General features: G+C 36.3%; 1 protein-coding gene and 1 pseudogene across 1 annotated transcript in view; one reads left to right on the top strand and one right to left on the bottom strand.

Annotated features, from left to right (window-relative positions):
* Positions 1-43: 43 nt before the first annotated feature.
* DPY19L2 (dpy-19 like 2) overlaps positions 44-16,839 on the top strand; it is a 94,110-nt gene continuing 77,314 nt past the window's right edge. Inside the window, exons 1-5 of the mRNA XM_004741979.3 lie at positions 44-563; positions 5,485-5,509; positions 6,805-6,892; positions 8,719-8,856; positions 15,059-15,179. Of these exons, the coding sequence (XP_004742036.1) occupies positions 188-563; positions 5,485-5,509; positions 6,805-6,892; positions 8,719-8,856; positions 15,059-15,179 (748 nt within the window). The 5' untranslated portion in view covers positions 44-187. The remainder of the gene's footprint in view (positions 564-5,484; positions 5,510-6,804; positions 6,893-8,718; positions 8,857-15,058; positions 15,180-16,839) is intronic.
* LOC123387071 lies at positions 9,911-10,077 on the bottom strand (annotated as a pseudogene).

The following is a 16,839-nucleotide window of genomic DNA, read 5'->3' as shown; positions in this document are numbered from 1 at the left end:
GGGCCGCCGGGATCTCACGCCCCGCCCTTCAGCTTTCCCGGTCGTCATGACGACCGGGCGGCCCGCAACGGTGGCCGGGACCAGTCGTTGAGGCTGTGAGCCGAACTAGGGCCCTACGGACCTCGCCCGACCGGGCGGGGCCCGCGCCAGAGAGACACAGCTCCGTCCGAACAGGGACTATGAGAAAATGGTCGGGCAGACGAGGAGTAAGCTCAAAGAAGCGGCTTCAGAGCCGGCGCACTCCTCCCGCGCCATGCCGTCCAGGCGGCGACGCCGGGCCACCGGAGCCGGGGAGCCGGAGATGGAGGAGCCGCAGGCGCAGGTGGAAAAGCCGCAGCCTCCGTTGCCCGTAGGCGGGGGGAACCTGCCGGGGGGCGCCCGGGACTACTCGCCGCGGAGGACCCGAAATCCGAACGCGCAGAATTGCATGCAAATGGAGGTGGTCACAAAGACCCTCCTTCTCGGCCGCTTCCAGTTCCTCAACTGTTTGCTGGAGCAGCTCCGCGACAAGGTGCAGCAGTTGCGGAGACGGCAGCTCAACAGCAGGACCTCTCTGGCCATAGGTGAGCAGAACGGGCCGGGAGAGGCCGTAGCAACGCCGGCGGGTGCCCTCTGAGCCTGGGGTATCAGGTGGTTTGGGCGAGTCTTACAGATCAGTTTAACAAACAAGCTTAGCCGTCCTAATGACAATGTCCAAGCTCGAGAAAATTCCCGACAAGAGTTCCAGCTCCCTTTGCTCTTGTTTTAAAATATTTTCCAGGGTTTTGGGGTGTAGCGATCACCCCTTTGTCACCAACAAAATATCATTTTAGTCAGGGCAACCATTTTTCGCAGGTTTAATAATGGTGGGCAAGTATGCTCTGTTTGTATCTTAAATAAAGCAAAATAAAACGTTGCTTAATTAGTTGAAAATCTTTAATAGTGGAAATAAGGTCAAATCAGACAATATATTGTCTCATCAGACAATAAATATAAATATATATTTACTTTCATTTTGCTGTGGAACCTCACTGCCTAGATTTGGGGACTTTTCTTCTAGTTTAAGCACTTGAAAGATTTTTCTTCATTTACATTCTTCCTTTTCTGTTGCTTTGAGTTAATTTAAATGTTGTTCCTGTTTCATTAGAATCAAATTTGAGCCTAGTCCTTGATCATATTGGCTACTGATAGACATTGAAACATAGAGAAATGTCTACTATTGTAAGTTGTTGTGATTTCTTTTCATCATAAGTTGACTGCTGAAGGAGGAGTCTCCACATCTGGGGTGTTGCAAATACCAGAGGAATAATAGATGGGAATTCACACTTAAGTTTTATCAGGTGTCTAACTAAGGCAATAGATAACATCCCATATCCAGAATCAGAATGCTCTTGATACAGGCCGTTTTGCTGTCCCAAACACAAGATCCTAAGCACCCATGTCTGGCACACTGAAGGCAGTGCTCAGTGAGTGCTGTGTGAAATAATGACCCAGCATATTAAGTGCTAAGAGAGTTCAGAAGAGCAAGCTAGTACTTTACGATGGGAGGTGGGAATTGAGATTAGAGAAGACTTTTAGGAAAAGGTGGGATTAGAATTGTGACATTAAGGCTAACATTTGGATGTGTGAGGCAGAGAACAAGTATTAGAGGCCAGTAGAATGGCATAATTGAAGTCAAAGAAGTCAGAAATCCTGAAGGTAAAATAAGGTGGAAAGGAAAGATACAAAAGGAGGAAGAAGTGGAAAGGCAGTTCAAAAGGTTGGCGGGGACCAGCAGTGAAAAGTCTAATTCAAAACTTCATTTGAGGAATTTGAAATTAATTCTGTAGAAAGCACTGATTGATTCTTTAAGAAAAAATTTTTTAAGAAGACGAAATGCACATCATACAGAATTAACCATTTTAAACTGAATAATTCTGTGGCATTTAGTACATTCACAATGTTAACATTGAATAACTTTTAAAAAGAGTAACATCTGTACCCCAGTATTTATAGCAGCAATGGCCACGGTCGCCAAACTGTGGAAAGAACCAAGATGCCCTTCAACGGACGAATGGATAAGGAAGATGTGGTCCATATACACTATGGAGTATTATGCCTCCATCAGAAAGGATGAATACCCAACTTTTGTAGCAACATGGACGGGACTGGAAGAGATTATGCTGAGTGAAATAAGTCAAGCAGAGAGAGTCAATTATCATATGGTTTCACTTATTTGTGGAGCATAGCAAATAGCATGGAGGACATGGGGAGATAGAGAGGAGAAGGGAGTTGGGGGAAATTGGAAGGGGAGGTGAATCACGAGAGACTATGGACTCTGAAAAACAATCTGAGGGTTTTGAAGGGGCGGGGGTGTGGGAGGTTGGGGTACCAGGTGGTGGGTATTATAGAGGGCACGGATTGCATGGAGCACTGGGTATGGTGAAAAAATAATGAATACTGTTATGCTGAAAATAAATTTAAAAAAATAGGAAAAAAAAGAGTAACATCATTAACCTAACAGTGGTTTGTAAAATAGACTGGAGATGGGTGGAAAAAAGAAGGAGAAAGAAATAATTGAATACTGGAATCCAGGCAATAGTTTAATTAAGTTAAACTTAATTAAGTTAAGTTTAATCCTGAAACTTAAAATCCAGGTTTTAATGAGATTGTTAACAACAGGAATGGAGAAGAGAGGACAGAGGTGAGAGCAATGGAAGCATCTTGTGAGGACTGGGTAGGTGGTGAGGTGGAAGGAAAGAGAAAGTTTAGCAGTGAGGACTGTAGATTTGGGAATTATCCATGCAGAAGTGGATTGAAACTTGAAGATTGATTCCCAATGAAAAAAAAAAGTGGGCAAAACAGAGATATTTGGGAAAACCCCTTATACTTAGTGTTAAGAGATGAGAGGAAAAGGAAAAGGCAGAAAAGCATTTAAAATAGAGTGGTCAAAAGTGTGGAAGAACTGGAAGAGTTGGTGTAATAAAAGACGAAGAAATCCAAGATCCTACAGAGAGGTTTGAAAGACCTAAGACTTTAAAGAGGCCATTGAGGGGCACCTGGGTGGCTCAGTGGGTTAAGCCGCTGCCTTCGGCTCAGGTCATGATCTCGGGATCCTGGGATCGAGTCCCGCATCAGGCTCTCTGCTCAGCAGGGAGCCTGCTTCCTCCTCTCTCTCTCTCTGCCTGCCTCTCTGCCTACTTGTGATTTCTCTCTGTCAAATAAATAAATAAAATCTTTAAAAAAAAATAAAGAGGCCATTGATGTTGCTAACTAAAATGTCATTGGTCATTTTTTTTTTAAGTTATAGGAACTTAGAAGAAAGAAGCTGGCTAAGAAGATCATCAGCAAGTTGGGGGGGGCAGAATATGTCATAGTTTGAAGGGCTTTTAGATCAATGGAAATGTTTTAAGGCTTAGGAGAATTGAAGGCTATAGAGAAAGATCTTGGGGAGAGGGTGAGATTAGGTTATAAGAGAGGAAATAGATGATGGAGCCAAGTCTTGGAATATTTGAGAAGGGTGGAATTAGAGACACAAATTTGAGAAGCTAACTGGAAATGAGAAGAGATACTTCCTTGGCTGAGATGGTAGAGAATAGAAAACAAGGATTAGTATGTACAGAAATGTTAAAAATGGATATAAGAGAAGTTGGGAGAACTTGGATCAGATGATCTCTCTTTCAATGAACTTTGAGGCTAGGTCCCTTTCAGAGGTGAGATTGACAGGATACAGGCGTCTGGAGACATGCTTTTTATCACATCTTTGGAAGAGGCTGTGATAAGCACTTCGTGCGTTTAGAATATTGGAATCATTACACTTTATCATTTTTTCAGGTGTGGAGTGTGGAGTCAGGGAGGGAATGAAAGACACAAGAGTATTTTGAGGATATATGGAAGGCTAGATGGATTTAGTAAGATATTTGATCTTTTCCCTTTCCTTTAACATCATTTTTAAGAGTTTTTGCCAATACATGTGATTGTCTAGAGAGTAAGAATGAGAACAGAAATATGGTTGAAATAGGATGGCATATGTATCTTAAAGCTAATGAAGCCTTATCAAAAAGGCATCTGTTTCAATTTTAGAAAAAAAGGTATAGGGCTAATTTCAAAGTGGTTCAGGGTATATTACATATTAGAAAGAGCTAACATATGTAGTGAGTATGTATTTTTTCTATAAAGAGCTAGGTAGTAAATATTTTAGGCTTCACAGGCCACATATGGTCACCATTGCTTATTCTTCTTCTTCCATATTTGTACAACCCTTTAAAATTGTGACAAGCATTCTTAGCTTGTGGACAGTACAGAAACAGACCACGGGCTGTAGTTTGCTGATCATGGTCTTCTGAGAAGTATTGAAGAGTGGTAGGAATGAGCCCAGGGTGGTTAGGAATATGGGGAACAAGAGCTGGAGAAGCATGATTGGGAATTTTTTTTCCAAAGTTATAGTTTATTAATTTCTTTATCGATTCACATTTATTTTCTTAGTCAAGATAATTTCTTGAATTTTTGAGAGGCTAAAATTGGTGGTTTGTTAAAATGACTTGCCAAGTATATTGGGACATTAGTAGGAAGTACTATTATAAAGTCTTGGAGGGGAGACAGGACTTTAGGAATAGCTGAGTAAATTTACTCCTCCAGGATAGTGACCAAAATATTTGGAAAATTGTCAGAATCAGCTTTTCAAAACTTTGTTAACCAAAGGTTTACTCTAAAGAGCGTGTATTCAAAAACATGACTGCAATTGTATAAGAACAGCAGGGTTTGTGGCATTTTAATCTGGCCTTATCCTGTGTCCCCTTCCAGTTTTACGGTATCCTTGAAAACAAGCAGCATCCCAGCCAGCAAAGGGGACAGAGTGTTAGGAGCTCCTCAGAAACCCATACCCACAGTAGTGATCCTATTTGACCCATCTCCACACCCTCTGATAAAGCCTCATGCTTTATCAGGCTGGGTGACTGATGAATCTCAGACCACTAGGCTGGGAGCAATCCAAACTCCATAAATAGGGACTTTCAGGTGTGCTGCTGAGGAAGTGATTCCCTGCATTTAACAATTTCTGAAGAGCCCTGGGGAAGATGGTTTAGAATGGCTTCTGTAAGCTAAAGTCACTTCTGAAAGGACTGAGCTGAGCACCGTGTATATATATATATGTGCTTGTTTTAAAAAATTTACATAAAGAAATAGAGAATAAGAGAGAGAAGAGAGAATAAACTGAAAATCCCCTCAAAATCAAGGTCAAGGTCAAAATCATTAATGATTTCACCACTTTTTTGGCAAGTTATGTAAATGCAACATCGTTTTCCTAACTTCCCTTTGCTCCTTGAACTCCTCCCCCCACAGAGGGAAGGCACTACTCATAATTTGTTTTATGTCAGTTTGTAAATTTTTCCTATTTTATAGATAGAATTAGCTAGCCATCTTCCTGTGTCTCCTCTTCAGGAATATAACGGAATACATTTGAAATAGTTGTTTTAAAGGTATATTATAATAAAGCAGCTTTTAATGACTTTTTTTTTGTTTTTCCAGCTGCCTTTGTGGGAGTTTTGCACTGGTAAGATTTGTTTCAGTTTCAAATAAATAAAAACATTTGGATTAAAAATTGACATTGCTGTTTGCGTACAATAAAACAATAGCCACTTGCTATGTGTGTAGAATGTGCACCAGGTTACACGTAATTTTTTTTAAAAAGTATGTGTAGCAAAATTTACAAAATGGATGTGTTAGAGGAATAGCACTTAGGAATTAAAATATTCTTCTGATACCAAAGAATTCACTACTTTATTCCTTTAATCTCTAGCTTTTCCTAGTGTACTTTGCTTGTTTATTTCATCTTAAACTCTTCTTTTACAGTAATCATGTGTTCTTAGTGACATAAGCTTACAGGTAACACCTGTCAATTAGAAATCAGGTAGAAATGAAAATAAAGACTGGATGTTAGTAATACAGAACCTTTCAGTGCGTATAATGTACCTTACTTTACACAAGTCATCTATTTGTAAAAATTATAAGTAAAATAATATTTTTCCTCTGATGTATTTTCATTTCTACCTGAGCTCAGGAATTTTTACTTTTGGGAAGTGTGTGTTCATATCCTCTTGGGACAGTGCTGCTCTGGTCATTTAGTCTGCAGGGAGATTGTGATTTTAGAACTAAGACTGTACTGGGAAGAAATATTTCCTAAAGATGTTGGTACCCTGACATACACCTCACATGTGAATCAAGGTGAGTGGAAGACAGGGTTGGTATTTGGAATTTTGTTTTCTATTTATTTGGGAACATCTATTATTTAAATGTAGGGTAGCATAGTTGCTGACTAATTTTACTTTTGCATATGCTCCCATTTTTAGTGCCTACTGCTTTTTCTTGAGTTGGACTAATCACATATTAGTGGCACTTGGCACTTGCAAGTTGATCCCTTATATGGTATTTTCTTTATTTTTAAACTGCTTTAATCTAAAGTAATTTTATTTAAAACAATGTTCCAAATGTTTTTCAACAGTGACAGAGACATTTCTAAAACCTGTTAAAATAGAATCACTTGTGAAACTTAAAAACTTGCCTCTGTTCTGACTTAGAGGCATGGAGTGGAAGGGGACCGAGAAACCACACGAGTTTAGATAAACAATTATAATTAAGAACCAAGAAGTTAAGGAATTTCAGCTATGTGCTAAACTAAATTATAAATGCCTAAAAATACACAAATTACTAAGAAAATTATAAAATTATCTCATTTATTATAAAATATATTCTTTTTCCTTTTATGATTTTTGTACTTTAATACTTAGTTAACTTACTGGTTTTGAAATGTTCTTATTCTTAGAATATGGTGCTTCATTTTTTTTCTAGGATACATTTAGTAACACTTTTTGAAAACGATCGTCATTTTTCCCACCTATCATCTTTAGAACGGGAGATGACTTTTCGAACTGAAATGGTTAGTTTCTTATAATAAATTAATTTGTAGTTTAACAATAATAAGATTATAAGGTGGACATTTATTAGGAACTGAAATGGATTTTTGTTGCACTGTTTCTCAAGCTATAACCTAGGTTTATTACGTAAATAGAAAATGTTTGGGGATTCTTTTACTTATCTCATTACCTTACCTTTCTAATGCAGACTCTTTTAATATAAAAAAGATCAATTAGAATAGCTGTGGAAGAAGGAGAGTGAAGACAACATTTAAGAAGTGATAGAGGGATACCGAATGTTATCAGAAATTGCTTGTCCTCACCACCATTCATCTCCAGAACTTTATTACCCTGAACAGAAACTATACCCATTAAAACTAACTCTTTCCCCAGCCCCTTGTAACCTCTGTTCTGCTTTCTGTCTCTGCAGATTTGTCTAATGGAGGTACCTTAACCACGGCTTTTTAGATCTTACCCTAATATCCTCCCACTTAATTCTTTGAAAAAATGAATACATGAGCATTTGCATGGTATTTAAAGTTTTAGTGTTTTGTAGGTATTATTTCCCAAAAGAGGATATAAGATATTCTTAAATAAATTGTGTAGTTGTGGCAGAGTCTGGTCGTTGATGACAGATAATTGGATTCAGATAGCAGGTCTCTGCTTCCTTATGTGTGGCTAGGCAGTTAACCTCTGGTCCTCAGTGATCTCATCTGTTGTCTAGAAATAATGCTAGCTTTATAGGATTTTATTGACTATGAAGGGAGATAATGAATGAAGCACATTAACACAGTACTTGGCACAAAACAATAGATGTTATTAATAAAAACATATCTCTGTAAATAGATATGGCAGAAATAGTGACTTATGCATATTAGATATCCTTTAGTTGTATTATTGTCTTGTCCTTATAAGCCAAAAGGAACAATCCTTATGTGAACTCATATTTTACCAGTCAAAACTCTGAGGAGTGCTCTTTCAGACATCAGTTAAAACAGAACTTCAACTTGGTAGCCTGGCATTGCTTCATCTGTTAATAATGAAGTAGTTGTATAAGCATGCAAGAGTGTAGAGTTAAAAGATTATTTTAATATTTTTGGGAGCGTGTATTACAAACTGTGTGGCCCTTTATTTGCTTTTCGATTTTAGGAAGAAAAGCAGAAAATTGATGAAGAAAGTAATATGAAACAACATGCTTTCATTAATCTCTGAGTTTTAACTGAACAGCGCTTTGGCTGGCCTAATAATGTCATTATTTCCTGTGCTGGAATAATACACTAAATTAATCCCTTTCTCAGGACTGCATTGTGTCTTGAACAACAGTAGTCAATTGACATTTATTTTGACATAACATTTGACATGTGCAGAGCTGTTAGGTGGAGCTAGGAAGTAAGTAAGTTGCAAACATTAAGTTTTGTCTCATTTTTGCTTATGATCATTGCCTGTTGTTTCTTAAGAGGTAGAAAAAAAGTAACTATCTATATGCAGAGTTGCACAAGGACATGAAGGCATCTCTGTTCATACTAGAATTCATCAGATCTCAACCTCTAGACATCTCGCAATGTGGCAAAATCAGGTGTGCTGGAATTAAAAATATATTGTAGTCATGTTTTAAGCCATGGTCAGAAAAACTCCTTAAAACATTTAACTATCCCTCCCACTCTTTTTCAAACATGCAGAAAATATGAAAGAATAGCACAGTGGTAACCTGAAAAGGCATGCCTTTTGTTGAGCCCAACAATGCAGTAGCAAGGAGAAATAGGACGTCTTATTGATTTTTCCTTTTATTCAGAAGAAATTGTTCAAAAATTTTCATATTTAATTACATCAACAATTTGTGCATTTTAAGGGACTTTATTATTCCTACTTCAAGACCATTATTGAAGCACCTTCATTTTTGGAAGGACTGTGGATGATAATGAATGACAGGCTTACTGAATATCCCCTTGTAATTAATACAGTGAAACGCTTCCATCTTTATCCAGAGGTGAGTACTATTTGGGGAAAAATATTTGTGGAATGATCCTTTTTTATTGTAAAAATAGTAAATACATTGATGTTATAAAAAGGAGGGAACCTTTAAGGCTTATTGATTGTATGTGTCCTTATAGTTGGGCAGAGTATCAAAAATTCCTCTTAAATTTTAAAGATGCCAGAAACTGCTTACATAAAGTCAAAGGAAGGGATCTAAGAAGGGTTGCTCATTTTTCAGTTTGTTCAGCTTTTTACTTGTTAGGATGGAGTTGCAACTAATAAGCTTCTTAGATGCTGAACTTGAAAACTTTGTATTTCATTCATAATCAACTTAGTGTATATTTTTATTTCCCTTGAGATTTTCTATTTGATTCATGGATTTTTTAAAAAACTTTTTTTTTTTTTTTAAATTTTAAGTAATCTCTACACTCAGTGCAGGGCTTGAACTCACAACCCCAAGATCAAGAGTCCCATGCTCTATCAACTGAACCAGCTAGGGGGCCCCTTGCATCATGGATTTTTAAAAGTGGTTTTTTTTAGTTCCCAAGTATTGGGAGATATCCTGTTTATTTTTGTGTTACTAATTTTTGGCTTAAATTCATTGTGTTTAGGGTGCCTGGGTGGCTCAGTTGGTTAAGCGACTGCCTTCTACTCAGGTCATAATCCTGGAGTCCTGGGATCGAGTCCCTCATTGGGCTCCCTGCTCAGCAAGGAGTCTGCTTCTCCCTCTGACATCCTCCCCTCTCATGCTCTCTCTCACTGTCTCTCTCTCAAATAAATAAATAAAATCTTAAAAAAAATTCATTGTGTTTAGAAAATATACTTTGTATCATTTTGATTCTTTTAAATTTATTGAGGTTTGTTTTATGGCTCAGAATATGGTTCATCTTGACATATTCTGTGAGCACTTGAAAAAGCTCATTTCATGTTGTTATTGAGTAAAGTATTTTATAAATGTTGACTAGATCCTGTGCAATGATAGTGGTGGTGATATTTTCTGAATCTTTTTGATTTTCTGTCTAGATAATCCATCCATTGTTGGGAGAGGGATACTAAAGTCTCCAGCTATAGTTCTGGATTCATCTATTTCTCCTTTTAGGTCTGTCAGTTATTCTTCATATATTTTATAACAGTGTGTTCAGTACACGTGCATTTAGGGAAAAGTTTTCAATTAGCAATAATCGCGCCTCGGATAAACCTCATTGGCTATGATACAGTACACGTGCATTTAGTATTGCTACATCCTCTTGTTAGATTTTTATCAATGTATAATAACCCTACCCACTTTGATTATAATTTTGTTTGCCTTGAAGTCTAATTTTTTGATAGTAACAAACTTTTTTCATTTGATTAATATGTACATGATATGTTTTTTCATCCATTTTCAACCTGGCTTTATCATTATATTTGAAGTCTGTTTCTTATAGTTGAGTCATGTTTTTTAATCTGTCTATATTATATTTTTATTTGTTATATTTTATGACCTATACATATGTAATTATTAATCTGTTCAGCTTCAGTCTTTTATTTTTTCTGCTTATCGTTAATTTTTCATTTCTCTCTTCTTTTCTCTGCCTTCCTGTGGGTTTTTTGAAGATTTTTAAATTCTATTTTATCTATCCTTTTTGAATGTATCTCTTTATGTAGTGTTTTTAGTGGTGGTTGTAGCTATGTATTAGAAATATTACCTATACATAACTTCTACAGTCTATTGCTGTTATCATTTTACTAGTTCAAATAAGTACAGAAACCTTATCTGTCTTTTACATCTCTTTACCCTCATTGCTTCTCAGCCTTTTCGCTAATATCAAGTGTACCTCTCTTTACCCTTCCCCTTTTATAATATAATCATCTTAAATATTTCTTATACATCCATTTAATACCACATCAGACAGTACTATGATATTCCTTTTAGTCTTCAAACTTATTTTTACTCAAGAACTTGGGACGCCTGGGAGGCTCAGTGGGTTAAGACTCTGCCTTCGGCTCAGGTCATGATCTCAGGGTCCTGGGATCAAGCCCCACATTGGGCTCTCTGCTCAATGGGGAGCCTGCTTTCCCCTCTCTCTCTGCCTGCCTCTATGTTTACTTGTGATCTCTCTCTCTGTCAAATAAATAAATAAAATCTTTGGGAAAAAAAACTGAAGAAGTTTATCTTATCTATTTTTAAAATTTCTTCCTTATGTTCTAAGATGCCATCTTTTATCATTTCATTTCTGTTTAGAGAATTTTCTTTAGCCATTCTTTTAGGCTACGTCTGCTGGAAACATACTTTACTAGTTTTGTTTCATCTTTTATGTCAAACTCCCTTTAATTCTTGAAGGTTCTTTCTTTATTTATTTATTTGCCAAATATAGGCTTCTAGGTTGACAGTTTTTTTCTTTCAGCATTCTGGTCTTTCACAGCTTCTGATGTGAAATCTATTGCCAGTTGAATTGTTTTTCTCCTTTAGGTAAGATTTTTTTTCTTCCTTGTTGCTATTTTATATATCTACCTACTTATTTATATATTTATATATTTTAGTTTTCACAAGTGTTCACGAATGTGATGTTTAAACATTTTAAAAAATGTGATTTGTCTTGGTGTGGATTTCTTTGTTTTTATTCTATTTTTGTTTTGCTCAGCTTTGGTTTCTTCTTTTCTCTTTCCAAGACTTTAGTGAGAACAAATATTAGATCTTTTCTTATAGTCCCAGAGGTTCCTAGGGAACCTTATTTATTTATTTATTTATCAAATCTGTTTTTTCTGTTTCCCAGATTTGGCGAATTCTATTGCTTTGTCTGCGAGTTCTTGGATTGTTTTCCTCTATCTCTTCAATCATCAGTTAAGCCCATCCATTGAGTTTTAGTTTTGGTTATTGTATTTTTCAGTTCTGAAATATTTGGTTGTTTCTTTCTTATCTTATATTTCTTTCCTGAGACTTTTTGAGTTTTTGTTTCTAGCACATTCATAATTTCTAATTGGAGCAATTATTCGAATTTTTTGTCATCTCATTGTTGGAATCTCTTTTTTTTTCATTCAGTTTGAAATCTTTATAGTTCTTGATATGATGAGTGAGTTTCATCATATTGGACATCAATGTCCATCAGCTGATGGATATTTGAACATTATTTTATGAAACTGTTTTTTTTTTAAACCTTAGTTTTAGTGGCCTTCTTTGGCATCACTCCAGCAAAGAAATGAGGATGTCTGCCATCTAGTTATTGCCAGATGGGTATCGAAGTCCTGGTTTCTCTCCCAGCCTCTGCTGATCCCAAGGTAGAGGTATTTATTCCTCATTACCTTTGAGTGAGATCAGAGTTCTGACCAACTCTGATCTCTACAGATACCACTGTGTGGATAGCCTGGTTACCCCAGAGTGGTAATGAAAGCCCTGACTCCTTACTAGGTCTCCTCTGACATTAACACACTGGGAAGGGGAAAGAATGGCTTATTGCTGGTTGGGGTAGAAGTCCAAGCTCCTCACATAGTCTATACTGACACCATGGAGATAGAGAGCTTCTGTTGGCTTTCTGTTGCAACATCTTAGTGGGTGAATTAAGATGACTTGTTAAAAGCTTAGAGAAGGTTGAAGTCCAGGTTCCCAATTTAAACTTTGTTAATGGGGGTGAGACCTTATAGGTTTTTGTTGTCTTCTGTGGTATTTGGGTGAAGAGAGAATATTGTTTATAACATTTTTATGTATTCCCAGGCTGCTAATTTCCTGGAACTTTAGGTAGAGAGAACAGGCTTTTGTCAGTCTTTTTTTGTGTCTGGTTTGTTAGGTATTTCTGGTTGTCAGGATCTTTAACTCCAAATCTCAGAAAATGAAGTAAAAATAAAGTCCAGAAAACACATCACCATGTTGTTCTTTGGGTCCTAAGATCCCTAGGTGGTTTGCCTTCTCTCTACATTTCAGGGTCTTCTTATGTTTGATTTATATAATTTCCAGGAGAAACAACAAAAAGTATATCTACTCCATCTCGCCCAAAGCAGAAATTCATATTATTTAACTATTTATATATTGCTTTTCATTTTTGTTCTGTTCAAGTTATTTTCTAATTTCCCATATGATTTTTCTCTTTGATCTATTGGATATTTGGTATTATGTTGCTTAATTTCCAAGTAGTTGGGTGTTTCCCAGATTTCTTTATTTAAATTTCTTTTATTTATGTTTTTTAGAAAGGGAAAAAAGACAGGGGAGGGGTAGAGGGAGAGGGAGAGAGACAATCTTAAGCAGGCTCCGTGCCCAGTGTGGAACATGACATGGGACTCGATCTCATGACCCTGAGATCCTGACCTGAGCTGAAATCAAGAGTCAGATGCTTAAAGGACTGAGCCACCCAGGTGTCTTTCCCTTTTTTTATTCTGTAAGTATTTTTCAAGGTAATTTTCAGTAGTAATTACTGTGTAGTATACACCTAAGATCTAAGATGAAGGAAGCTGTTTTCTGCACCAGCTTTCTTTGTATCCCAGCTACACTTCAGAGACACTCTTCTGTTCTTGTTTCCTGTGATGACTATCTGTAGCACCCTGGTGTAAGTACAAAAGTTAAAAGACAACTGATTTCTTGAATCTTCAATTTTAGTTAATGTTGACTTATTCTGTGTATGTAAGATGAGGATTTATTACACTAGTTTAGGGCTATATTTAGAACTTTAGTAAAACACTTGTTTCTTGTCCCATTATTTTCTAACAGTATGTTCTCCAGGACATGAGCTAATTTTTTTTTCTTTTTACTTATTCAAAGATACTGAATAATTAGCAGTTTTCAATCTCCTTAATGTTATGGAAGAGTAATCATAATAACATAAATAGATAGTATCATAAAGGATGAAGCAAGAAAGAATCATTCAGTCTTATTTCACATTGCATAGATACAGTATGGAGAAAATCTAGTTATGCTTGCAACCTGATATGGTACTTCAGTGTTGAAATGAATGTCCATACTTTTTGTGTTTATAAGGAGATTAATTTTTCCCAAAGATAAAGAGTTAAATTTGGAATAATATATTTTGAAAAGGCAAAGCATTTAAGGCTTAACTACATGCCGGCATGTAAGCTCTAATCCCCCAGCACTCCTGCAAGATGGTTATTGTTAACATCATTTTAGAAATGAGGTGGCCAAGTTTCAAAGGTTGAAGGATTTCTTTGAGGATATCCAAAGAGTCAGAGGATAACAGAGTCAGAATTTGAGTTCATTTCTGACTTTAAAGCAGTGCTTTCTTATTATATCATGCTAATTTCCAGAAAGGAATATAATTCTAAATTTAGAACATACATTTAATATGGTAAGTTTTTATACATGGATGATAAATACGTAAGAATATATATTACAATTTTTTATATAAGGTCAAGTTTGTAAAAGTGATAAAATAATAAATTTATACTTTTTGTTCATGGATAGATGTTTATGATGTTTGGTGTTGTGTATTACATTAACATCTTATGTAATATTATTGAAAACTAGATCTAGCTATGTGTTTTTTACATACCAAGGGGAAGAATGGAGGGGTGATGACCAACATATTAAAAATAGTGCTGGGTGGTTTTTGCTTTCACTTTGAACTCTATTTTTATTTTATTTTTTATTCTTTTCCCAATGATCTTGCATTATTTTTCCCAAATCTATAAATTTTTCCCAATTTTTTGTTGTTTTCTATTGTTGTTCTTTTCCCTTTTCTTTAAACTTCACAAAGTGGTTTACAGAATGGGAAGAATTGGTTAATTAAACCTGTTTGGTCAAAGTTTTAATGGGCACAGGAGCTATTATTCCATATGTAGTTGGTTTTATATTTTTTAGTCTGTGTAGCAAATAAATTCAATAAATGAAATGTTATGAAATATTCCTGTAAATCATTGTATTTTTCTGTTAATCACCATCATGTTTTAATTATATGCTAATTACCTATTTTATAGCTACTGTTATTTATGTTATAGAATTGATGACAAGAATATATTGCAGAGATGGTGATCATAACAAATTTTTGTAGATGTTCACTAATTCACTAATTAGTAATATACAACTTTAGTTTATTGTGTGTGTGTGTGTGTATATATATATATATATATATATATATAATTTTTAAATGATGGTTTTCCAAGTGAAATGATTTAAATAATCTTGTCAAAATTTATAATGTCAAAGGAAACCATTATAAAATAGTATTTTGGAAAAATTATTATGAAGATAGGATCTTTTCTTCTATCACCTTTTTTTGTTTTTGTCTTTGTAGGTGATTATAGCCTTCTGGTATCGCATATTTGTGGGAATAATGAATTTATTTGGGCTAGAAGCTAAGACCTGCTGGAATGTCACCAGAGTAGAACCTTTAAATGAAGTTCAAAGCTGTGAAGGCATGTTTCTTTCTAAAATGTTGCTTTTTGGTCATTAATTGTATACATGTACATATATGATATTTATTAAGTTGTTACAAAGTTATAGGTTAGTATTTGCTCTTGGGATCAGGTTGACCCAGGTAGACACACACCTCACCCTCATAGAGTTTACACATAGGAAGAGGATTGGTAGTTATACTTGTGATGGATATTACAAGTAAGAAAATGAGGTTGTTAAGGTTAGCAGTAAGGAAGAAGTATCTAAAGAATAGGAACAAGAATATTCAGAAGTCCCAAGATGAGAGAAAACTGAAAAAAGGCTAGACTTCTGGGAGCAGAGAAAGAGGGAAAAATGTGAAACGATACCAGGCATGTAAGCGAGGGTCAGAAAAGGGAAGGCCACTTGCAGACTAAGATTTTCTCTTTCATTGAGGAATTTTCACAAGTTAGTATTTTAAAAACATTATTTTGCCAGATATATGGAAAAGATATTAGTAAAAGACAAAAGTGGGTTCATTGATAACAGGGGGAGACTGGTATGCTCTCAGCAGCTGACTGCAGGACAAATAACTGGGAAATGCAATATTTGGGAGATTTTAGAAGCAGAATTGACAAGATTTGGTAATCGATTGTTGAGAGAGGGGAAGGAGGGTGAAGTCATGTAACACTGGTTTCTGGCTTAAGTAATTGAGTTTCTTCAAATGGTAAAGGCATTTTAAAAGTAGCAGGTTTGATGATGACAGCTTTGTTACAAAGCTGTCATCATCAAGACAGCATGGTACTGGCACAAAAACAGACACATAGATCAATGGAACAGAATAGAGAGCCCAGAAATAGACCCTCAACTCTATGGTCAACTAATCTTCGACAAAGTAGGAAAGAATGTCCAATGGAAAAAAGACAGCCTCTTCAATAAATGGTGCTGGGAAAATTGGACAGCCACATGCAGAAAAATGAAATTGGACCATTTCCTTACACCACACACAAAAATAGACTCAAGATGGATAAAGGACCTCAATGTGCGAAAGGAATCCATCAAAATCCTTGAGGAGAACACAGGCAACAACCTCTTCGACCTCTGCCGCAGCAACATCTTCCTAGGAACAACGCAAAAGGCAAGGGAAGCAAGGGAAAAAATGAACTATTGGGATTTCATCAAGATCAAAAGCTTTTGCACAGCAAAGGAAACAGTTAACAAAATCAAAAGACAACTGACAGAATGGGAGAAGATATTTGCAAACGACATATCAGATAAAGGACTAGTGTCCAGAATCTATAAAGAACTTAGCAAACTCAACACCCAAAGAACAAATAATCCAATCAAGAAATGGGCAGAGGACATGAACAGACATTTCTGCAAAGACGACATCCAGATGGCCAACAGACACATGAAAAAGTGCTCCATATCACTGGGCATCAGGGAAATACAAATCAAAACCACAATGAGATATCACCTCACACCAGTCAGAATGGCTAAAATCAACAAGTCAGGAAATGACAGATGCTGGCGAGGATGCGGAGAAAGGGGAACCCTCCTACACTGTTGGTGGGAATGCAAGCTGGTGCAGCCACTCTGGAAAACAGCATGGAGGTTCCTCAAAATGTTGAAAATAGAACTGCCCTATGACCCAGCAATTGCACTATTGGGTATTTACCCTAAAGATACAAACGTAGTGAT

Source organism: Mustela putorius, unplaced genomic scaffold (assembly GCF_011764305.1).
Source record: "Mustela putorius furo isolate JIRA1106 unplaced genomic scaffold, ASM1176430v1.1 tig00003845_pilon_pilon_pilon, whole genome shotgun sequence".
Lineage (NCBI taxonomy): Eukaryota > Metazoa > Chordata > Mammalia > Carnivora > Mustelidae > Mustela > Mustela putorius.
The sequence above is the reverse complement of the archived record's forward strand: the minus strand, read 5'-3'. Positions and strand labels throughout refer to the sequence as shown.